Here is a 10,250-nt window from a genome sequence, read left to right as displayed (position 1 = left end):
ATCAGGTTTCCGCAGGGGAGTTGGGTGGCGTGAGGATGGAGAACACACACACAGACCCCAGCTGGCCCGCGAGGTGCAGAGCAGCACCGTCTCGGAGGCCTGATGGAGTCAGCGTCCCAGGCTAAGCAATACCAGTGCCAGCTACAGCCGCGTGGCAGGGGCCATGCCCAGGCCAGGCCACCGGCACAGCTATCGCTAACAGCTGCTCAGAGAGGCCAGCGTCTGCCTGGGAGCCAGGAGGTGCTTCTGTCTCTGAGGCAGTGGACAAGTCATAGCTCAGGCCTCAAATCCTCCATTGCCAAGCTGTCAGGTGGCCGGCTTGGAGCTGCTCTGCAAGGCATCCCGAAGCGCCCAGCCCTGCAGTCTTTTCCACCGTCCCCCCCACGGGGCGTGGCACCCTGGGGGCGGGGCGGGACCTGGGTCCACGGTGCTGAGCTCCACACCTTCCCCTGCTCTCGGGTGCTCACCCGGCTCTCATCTCCACTCCACAGCGCCATCCGCATCAGCCAGAAAGGCCGGCACGCGCTGCTGAATTTCTGCTTCCACACCGCCCTGACCTTTGCCGTGTTCGCCGGTGGCATCAACCGCACCAAATATCCCATCCTGTGCCAGGCGGTGAGTACTATAACAAAACCAGAGGTGTTTGTGGGCCTCTTACCAAGGGGGAGATGTGTGGATCCTCATGAAAGAATATCCCACTGTGTGCTCGACTGCTGCTCCTGAGCGGCGCGGCGCCTGCTCCGGCCTCGTCCCCTCAGAAGCCATCTGCACTGCCCAACATCAGATCATTGCCATGGGCCAGCTAGCTCTGAGGCTGCAGGGGCCGGATCAAGATGGTCACTGTCCAGCAAGCAGTGGACTCAGGGCATAATGCTTCTCTCGAAGCGTCCTTGAGACCCTCCAGGAGCCGACCCACGCTGCAATCTGCAGGGCCGCTGCGTGTGCGGCCTCCGAGCTGCCAGGCCTGGGCCGCAGAGCCCGCCTGCCAGCTCTGCGAGCTTGTGAGAGCCTGCCCCAGCACTGACAAAAGCATTGAGTTGACATGACTGTCATTGCATGTGTGCCCTGGTCTTGCTTTGATTGAAAAAGGTGTTAATAGGGCTGGGAAGGTGGCTCCGTGGTAGAGTGCTTGCCTCGCATGCATGAGGCCCTGGGTTCCACTCCTTAGCACCACATAAGCAGAAAAAGCCAGAAGTAGTGCTGTGGCTCCAGTGGTAGAGCGCTCGCCTCGCATGCATGAGGCCCTGGGTTCCACTCCTTAGCACCACATAAGCAGAAAAAGCCAGAAGTAGTGCTGTGGCTCCAGTGGTAGAGCGCTAGCCTTTAGCAAAAGCCTTGAGCAAAAGCAGCTCTGGGACAGCGCCCAGACCCTGAGTTAAAGCCCCAGCACTGGCAAAAAAAAAAAAAAAAAGGTGTTGATATACGTAACCTCCAGGCCTTCCCGGGACCACAGAGAAGACCTTTTCCCTGACCCCTTGGAATGGCTCTGGCCAGGAGGGGGCGCCCATGGCAGCCCGCAGCCCGTGCACACCAGTCCTCAGGCCCGCTCCTTACCCAGGCTCCACAAGTTCAGCAAACATCCACTGCTGGTCCTAGAAGCAGGAACAGCATGCCCCACGGAGGCCAAGGCCACCTGGCAGGCCGACCTCGCCCCTGGCCTGTCCACGGCGCAGGGAGTCTTGGGGTCAGGCTGTCCCTGGGGAGCCCATGTCCTCTCTTCTCCCGGCTCTGAGGCCGGCCTGACTCGGACCATGTGGCTGCGCTTTTGTTCCCAGCACTAAGATGAGTGGAGCCTAGCTGTACTTTGTGAGCAAGATGTTCACACCCAGGAGACAGAGCCCCTGTCCTGGAGCGCTGTGCACCAGGAGACGTCTCAGACACCCCCATGGCCGTGCACACCACCCCAGGAAGCCAGGCCCACCTCCTCGGCTGGACCTGGAAACACTGGCAGCACAGGCCTGAACGAACGGAGACACAGGGAGAAGGCCTCCTGCTTCCCTGTCTCTCCACAAGCTGAGCAGCTACGACCCAGCAAGGGCCAGGAAATCCCTTCTCCCTGGCTGGGATCGCCCGCCCGGAGCCGCTGGAAAAGCTATCAAATGGGTCATTATCCTTATGTCTGTACTTCACCCCACCGGCTCCGTGAGGGGGGCCTACCCGCCACAGAACCCACTGGAACCGCTTCCCGGCGCCGGTTGGAGGCCATCTCCAGCCCTGGGAGGGTATGTCTGGGGCACGCTGGCCGCTCAAGGCCAGCCCAGCCCAGCCCAGCCCAGCCCAGCCCAGCCCAGCCCAGGGGCTTGGGAGGCGGGGCAGCGCAGGTCTAGAAGGGCTCCGAGGCTGAGAGCATGCTTGGTGAGAAATGCTTCCCTGCCGACAACCCCTGGACGGCGGGTAGGCCGGGTGAGGCAACAGGAAGACGGTGGCCACCAGGCGTCCCTGGCCCCTGCTTGCTTTTTCAGGAGAGGAGGCAGCTCCCCCCATCCCTCACAAACACGCTGCCAGGCACAGGCTGGACCAGCCAGAGACCTACCCCGCGCATGCACCAGGGCAGTGCCACCGCAGGCAAACGCGGCAGGATGCGGCAGACAGGTGCAGGAGATGCTGGACTCCTGGGGAAAGGGGCGGAAATGGAAGCCGAGGCTCTGCGGGTGACACGCCCCTCGCACATAACTGCTTCCCACGGCAGCTGCCCTGTCCCCGCGCCGCTCTGCACCCAGCCTGCGGCCACCAACACACGTGCCTGGCACCGCGGAGGCCTCCCCCAGCCAGGCCCAGGCTGGCTTTGGTCAGCAGCCCAGCAGGTCTGAGGGAAGCCGCTCAGTGCCTTATCTGCTGGAAGGGAGGCGCGAGGGGCAGAGCAGGTTAAACACGGGGACCCCGGTGTGCCCCACCCTGACCCGCACCCAGGACACCTTCCCGGGGACTCAGGACAGGACGCCTCAAATGCATCACCACCACACAACCAGGAGAAGTGGTCCAGAGAGCTGGATGGATGGAGAGGCAGTTGTCATGGAGACAGGAAGAGGGCCCTGAGCCTCGTTATAGTACCGAGTGACGTCATAAACAGAAGCAGGCAGCCGCATTAGTCCCCCTTCCTGGATGTGCCTCGACGCCAGCCCGGAAGCAGGGACTGCACCCGCCCTGCCTCCACCCCCTGCCAGAGGGCCACAGAAGCCAGGTGGCCTCTGGGGCCTCCCGGTGTGTCCAGCCTAGAGCTGGCGTTTGAGAGACAGCCTCCCTGAGGATGCTTGAGTATACCTTCCGGGATCCCCAAACCCATGGCCTGGGTGAGGCTGGCCAGACCCCTGTGCATGCCCTCCGGGTCAGAGCCCTGCGGAGAGGCTGCTGGGTGAAGCTGGCCAGACCCCTGAGCACACGCGCCAGGGTCGGAGCCCTGCGGAGAGTCTGCTGGGTGAGGCTGGCCAGACCCCCGAGCACACGCGCCAGGGTCGGAGCCCTGCGGAGAGGCTGCTGGCTGAGGCTGGCCAGACCCCTGTGCATGCCCTCCGGGTCAGAGCCCTGCGGAGAGGCTGCTGGCTGAGGCTGGCCAGACCCCCGTGCACGCCCTCCGGGTCAGAGCCCTGCGGAGAGGCTGCTGGCTGAGGCTGGCCAGACCCCCGAGCACACGCGCCAGGGTCAGAGCCCTGCGGAGAGGCTGCTGGCTGAGGCTGGCCAGACCCCCGTGCACGCCCTCCGGGTCAGAGCCCTGCGGAGAGGCTGCTGGCTGAGGCTGGCCAGACCCCCGAGCACACGCACCAGGGTCGGAGCCCTGCGGAGAGGCTGCGTTGTTTGTGCGTTGGTGTGGGCCTTGCTGCGGACCGTGCCCCCGGCCAGGGCCAGGCTGCCCTTTCCCCATCATCCGGGCTACGGAATTCTCTCCGGGAGGTTCCAGCCCCTTACACTCACAGGCAGGGCAAGGCCTGCACGCTGGAGATGTCCACCCAGTGCCCTTCACACCCAAGAGCAGTGGGAAGGGACCGCTGGGCGTCCGCTGTCCCCGCGACGCCACACTACCATGAGCAGCTCCCAACTTTCCACGTCCCTCAAAACCCTCATCAACGATTAGAGTTTGCTCATAAGCAAAACTTGAACTCTGGATTTGATAACTCATTATAATGATATAATGTTCGCGTTATTCAAGGGATTTCTGTATTCTTGAAACATTTATGTCTTCTCCAATTATAGCCATATTTTACTTGTCATTTCCAAATGTCAGCCTATTACCTCAAAGGTAGCCCCATGTTAGGGAATCAGATGGAGATGAAGTTCAGCAAGTTGGCGTGTGCGTCCTGCCGCTGGGCCGCAGCCCCAGCTGCTGTCTCCATAGCCAGGAGTCCCTGACGCTCCCGGGCAGGGTCTGAACCTCACCCGGCCACGGCCACCATGACAGCTCTGGGGGGCTGGGGCACCGCTGCACCTCCTTCCACCTGGGCCCTGGGTGGGGATGCTCGCTGGGGGCTCTGCCCTCCCTTCGGAGGAGCCACCCCTCACAGGGCCCCTTGCCCTCTGCCAGTCCCTGGAGAAGTATAGAGAAGCTGCAAGGCTCGGCCCCCGGCAGCCGAGGAAAGCTGTGCTGTGCACGGACGGTGGGCTTTGGGGGAGGGGGGCAGCAGGGGGGGCAGCGGCCTGGGAGGGGAAGCCGGCTAGCTGACATGTCCCCTCCCAGGTGGGCATCGCACTGCACTATTCCACACTGTCCACCATGCTGTGGATTGGAGTGACCGCCAGGAACATCTACAAGCAAGTGACCAGGAAGGCCCCTCCGTGCCCTGGTGCAGACCAGCCGCCGTACCCCAAGCAGCCCCTGCTCAGGTATTGGAGCGTGCTCCCGGGCCCCGGCGCCACCCAGGGGGGACCCCTGGGGACCCCTGACCGGGACGAGCCTCCACAGGGCTTAGCAAGGCAAACAGACTCCCTCCCTAGGAGCTCAGCCCGAGGGTGGTTCCTCCACACACAGAGACCCACCGGGGGAGGGGCGGAGGCCGCATTCGGGAGTGGGCAAGGCCCTGGGTCAGGGTTGGGACCAGTAGACCTGGGTCAGACACGGTGGGGCAGGGGTGGGTGATGCTGGTGTGGGGGCAGAGTCCCAGGGGGTACCCGGGGCAGCGCGCAGAGACGGGCGGCGAGAGGCCGGGACGGGATGCTGCCTCAGCATCTGGCTGGACGCTGGCTGGCCCTGTGGACAGGTGGCTCCCTGGCAGGAAGCCCTCCGTGTCCCCTGGAGGGCCAGCCTGGAGGCAGCGTGGCTGTGGCTTTGGCGTACATCCTGGTCTTAGTGAAGCCAGGACACCCACCGCCTCTCAGGGTACCAACAGCAACCACCTCAGCACTGGTGTGTGATCGTGGCCTGGCCCTGGAACCCAGGGGACCGGGACCCAGCTGAGGGCCTGCCGTCTCAGGGCACGGGCGCCTTGTGGGGAGCCCAGGTGTGCCGGGACCACGGGAACGCCGGGGAGGGTGGGACCTCCCTCCCCAGGGCAGCCCAGGGTCGCTTCCCCAACCTCCAAAGGGCCGCCGTGCCAGAACACCAGACGGCCCTTCGGACAAGAAAGACACCGGCCACCGGGGCCAAGGGTGCTTCGCCATTTGCACACTTGAACCAAAACTGAACCATGAATAGCACAGTGGGCACTGACCTGGGCAGTGAGTCTGGTCCGTGTGAGGCTGGGCACAGGCACTGACCTGGGCAGTGAGTCTGGTCCGTGTGTGGCTGGGCATGTGGGCACTGACCTGGGCAGTGAGTCTGGTCCGTGTGTGGCTGGGCATGTGGGCACTGACCTGGGCAGTGAGTCTGGTCCGTGTGTGGCTGGGCACGTGGGCACTGACCTGGGCAGTGAATCTGGTCCGTGTGAGGCTGGGCACGTGGGCACTGACCTGGGCAGTGAGTCTGGTCCGTGTGAGGCTGGGCATGTGGGCACTGACCTGGGCAGTGAGTCTGGTCCGTGTGAGGCTGGGCACAGGCACTGACCTGGGCAGTGAGTCTGGTCCGTGTGAGGCTGGGCACAGGCACTGACCTGGGCAGTGAGTCTGGTCCGTGTGAGGCTGGGCACAGGCACTGACCTGGGCAGTGAGTCTGGTCCGTGTGAGGCTGGGCACAGGCACTGACCTGGGCAGTGAGTCTGGTCCGTGTGAGGCTGGGCACAGGCACTGACCTGGGCAGTGAGTCTGGTCCGTGTGAGGCTGGGCATGTGGGCACCAATTTAGAAGCAGAGCTTATGTCCCAGGAGGCCATCAAGGCCCACGTCCCCAAGATGAGGAAGCAGGTCAGGTGCCACTCAGGGCCCTGGGCAGACGGCGGCAGGCCCAGGCCTCGCTCTGGCCTCTGGGGGCCACGCCAGCCTGCAGGCTGTCCGCAGACCAGCCGCGGGCACAGGCCGCCACTCCCTCCACTGCGGCTCCCCCAGCAATGTCTTGTGGTTTGAAGCACACAAACCTTCGGCCTCCTTGGTTTCAAGTTTTCCCTTTTACTATATATAGGATTGCTGTCTTGCCGTTGATTTCTAATCATTCATGGCATCAATCAGATCCTGCAGCTCTGCTGAGCTCCTTTACTAGGTCCAAGAGTTTTCCTACTTCTTAAGACTTCTGTGTATATGGTGATGTGTCATCTACGCCTACAGGGAGATGATGACTTCCACACCAGCCTTCCTGCCCAACCACTGGCAGGCGCTTCAATATGAGTATTAGTCTTCTCTCCTCTTTCCAGTCTGCCGGTGCCGTTGACCTATCTAAAGAACAAACTTTGGAGTATCTAGTTTCTCTGTCTTTCTGTTCTCTATTTTAGTGTCTCTGCTGTGGTTTTTTAGGGTTGATTCCCTTTCTTCTGCTCACTTTGGGTTTAGTTTGTATTTCCTTTTCTCAGTTTCTTACAGTCTGAAACTAGATTGTTGATCTGAGATCTCTCTTCTTTAGTGAAGCTGTTCTCTGCTCGGAGTTTCGCTCAGAGCTGCGTTGCTGTGTCCTGTGCAGCCTGCTACTCTTCTACTCCATCACAGTAGTTTCTAGTTTCCCTTGGGTTTCTTCCTGGCCTTTGGCATTTGTTTTTCAATTTTTATTTTTTATTGTTATTCTAATGGTGGGGTATAGAGGGGTTACGGTTTCCAGCCAGGTAAGGAATGCATTTCTGTTTGGACAAGGCCAGGCCTCCCCTTGCTCCTTCCCAATTTTCCCCTCCCATCCCCAGGCCTTTCGTATTCAAGTGTACAGAGTGTGATTCCTACAGGCCAGAGGGTATCTCTGAGAAGAAAACACGCTTCTACAAGTATGCTGGGGCTTTTAGCCATGATCAAAATGGAGCAGCCCCAGGCTCTTTCGTAGGGGCATCGTAGCGGCCTCTGGCCTGTCCCTGAGCAGCTCATGGCGTCTTCTTCATTCCCCATGCCTGTAGAGAGTGGTGATATGAAATCCCACCCTTTGAGGAGCAAAGCCCGGAACTGGCTGAGTCCCTGTAGCCAACAGGGCTGTGTGTCCAGCACGATGTGAGCAGGGCTGCATGTCCAGCATGGCATTAACAGGGCTGTGTGTCCAGCACGATGTGAGCAGGGCTGCATGTCCAGCACGACGTGAGTGGGGCTGCATGTCCAGCACGATGTGAGCGGGGCTGCGTGTCCAGCATGACGTGAGTGGGGCTGCATGTCCAGCATGGCATTAACAGGGCTGTGTGTCCAGCACGATGTGAGCGGGGCTGCGTGTCCAGCACGATGTGAGCGGGGCTGCGTGTCCAGCATGACGTGAGTGGGGCTGCATGTCCAGCATGACATGAGCAGGGCTGCATGTCCAGCATGGCATTAACAGGGCTGTATGTCCAGCACGACGTGAGCGGGGCTGTATGTCAAGCACGACATGAGCAGGGCTGCGTCCAGCATGACGTGAGCAGGGCTGTATGTCCAGCATGACGTGAGCAGGGCTGTGTGTCCAGCACGATGTGAACGGGGCTGCATGTCCAGCATGATATGAGCAGGGCTGTGTGTCCAGCATGGTATGAGCGGGGCTGTGTGTCCAGCATGACGTGAGCGGGGCTGCGTGTCCAGCACAACGTGAGCCCTCTGCAGGTCAGACTGCCTCTGGACCCGCGCCCAGCCCCAGAGGAACAGTGCCGCCCTCCCCCTGCAGGAGGGATCTGGGAAGGGGCCGCCCAGGCCTCCCCTGGGAGGGGTGATGTCAGAGGACATTGTCCCCTGGAGAGAGGTGACCTGCAGGATGGACAAGGTCAGAGGAGGACATTCGGGCTCTCCCAGGAGGAGAGGGACACAGAGGACAAGAGGCAGGCGGGAGGCAGCCGGGAATGGCATCAGGGGACATGGGCACACCCATCTGTCCTACACTAGGGGCAGGGCCCCGAGGTCCAAATCCCTGACCAGGCCATCCCTGAGTCCCCACTGCCCCACCAGCCCCTGACTGCTCACTACTCACACCAGCACCTGACGCCTCACACCAGAACCCTGACTTCTCACTCCTCACACCAGAACCTGACTCCTCACTACTCACACCAGAACCCTGACTCCTCACTACTCACACCAGAACCTGACTCCTCACTACTCACACCACAACCTGACTCCTCACTACTCACACCAACCCCCTGACTCCTCACTCCTCACACCAGAACCTGACTCCTCACTACTCACACCAGAACCTGACTCCTCATTATTCACACCAGAACCTGACTCCTCACTCCTCACACCAGCCCGACTCCTCACTATTAGCACCAGAACCTGACTCCTCACTCCTCACACCAGCCCCTGACTCCTCACTACTCACACCAGAACCTGACTCCTCATTATTCACACCAGAACCTGACTCCTCACTACTCACACCAGCCCCTGACTCCTCACTACTCACACCAGAACCTGACTCCTCACTACTCACACCAGAACCTGACTCCTCACTACTCACACCAGAACCTGACTCCTCACTCCTCACACCAGAACCTGACTCCTCACTCCTCACACCAGAACCTGACTCCTCACTACTCACCCCAAGCCTCTCCTGACTCCACGACACCTCTGCTGGAACCGCCCTGGCGGCTTCCTGCCCCTTCTCCACATGTCTCCCGAGGGCATGGCAGGCTCGCTCAGGGCACCATCAGGACAGATAGACCTGCTCCCTCAGCAGGTCTATGCCAGTACTCTGTCAGATAGGTAAGCTGTGTCTGGAGTGTACTAAACCACACTCCAGAAGGACGAAGCTCTCCACTCCTGTGTCCAACAGGAACACCAAACCCTAGGAGTCAACGTAGAATCAGAACCTCCCTTAGAGAGACTCACATCACACCAGAGACGTAGCCTGGGTCTCCGGACCCCAGGACCAGTCATAGACCCCAGGACCAACTGTAGCCCAGGGGGATCCTGACCCCAGGACCCACCGTAGCCCAGGGCCTCCTGACCCCAGGACCCACCGTAGCCCAGGGCCTCCTGACCCCAGGACCCACCGTAGCCCAGGGCCTCCTGACCCCAGGACCCACCGTAGCCCGGGGGTCCCGACCCCAGGAGCACAGGCCCACCCTGCACACCCAGCCTAGACAGCTGTCTTGCAGGCTTGGGGTCCTGCACAAAGCATCTGCAAGCGGGCTATACCAGAAACACAGACTGCACCTGAGGGCAGCTGCAGGAGCCGGCCCTCCCTGCCAGCAGGCCTGAGACTTAATCCATCCCAATCCAGCCCAAGAGCTCATGGACAGGGCCAGGTTCCTCCGTCCTGAATGCCAGAGGCTGAGAATGAGTGTGAGCATCCTCCAGCCGATGTCACCAGGGGACGATGTCACCAGGGAACAAGGTCACCAGGGGACAAGGTCACCAGGGGATGACGCCACCAGGGGATGACGTCACCAGGGAACAAGGTCACCAGGGGACGATGTCACCAGGGGATGACGTCACCAGGGGATGACGTCACCAGGGGATGACGTCACCAGGGGACGATGTCACCAGGGGACAAGTTCACCAGGGGATGACGTCACCAGGGGATGGTGTCACCAGGGGATGATGTCACCAGGGGATGATGTCACCAGGGGATGACGTCACCAGGGGACGATGTCACCAGGGGATGACGTCACCAGGGGACGATGTCACCAGGGGATGACGTCACCAGGGGACAAGTTCACCAAGGGATGATGTCACCAGGGGACGCTGTCACCAGGGGGCACTGTCACCGGGGGGCGCTGTCACCAGGGGGCGCTGTCACCAGGGGATGCTGTCACCAGGGGGCACTGTCACCTGGGGGCGCTGTCACCGGGGGGCGCTGTCACCAGGGGG

General features: G+C 61.4%; 1 protein-coding gene across 1 annotated transcript in view; it reads left to right on the top strand.

The window, feature by feature from the left end:
• Window positions 1-495: 495 nt before the first annotated feature.
• The window catches only part of Adgra1 (adhesion G protein-coupled receptor A1), a 26,603-nt gene continuing 16,848 nt past the window's right edge, over window positions 496-10,250 (top strand). Inside the window, exons 1-4 of the mRNA XM_013035493.1 lie at window positions 496-615; window positions 4,670-4,905; window positions 7,187-7,316; window positions 8,983-9,140. Of these exons, the coding sequence (XP_012890947.1) occupies window positions 4,706-4,905; window positions 7,187-7,316; window positions 8,983-9,140 (488 nt within the window). The 5' untranslated portion in view covers window positions 496-615; window positions 4,670-4,705. The remainder of the gene's footprint in view (window positions 616-4,669; window positions 4,906-7,186; window positions 7,317-8,982; window positions 9,141-10,250) is intronic.

The sequence above is a fragment of the Dipodomys ordii genome, unplaced genomic scaffold, assembly GCF_000151885.1.
Source record: "Dipodomys ordii isolate 6190 unplaced genomic scaffold, Dord_2.0 Scaffold213, whole genome shotgun sequence".
NCBI classification, from domain to species: Eukaryota; Metazoa; Chordata; class Mammalia; order Rodentia; family Heteromyidae; genus Dipodomys; species Dipodomys ordii.
Note: the sequence above shows the minus strand (reverse complement) of the source record. Positions and strands in the feature narration are given on the sequence as shown.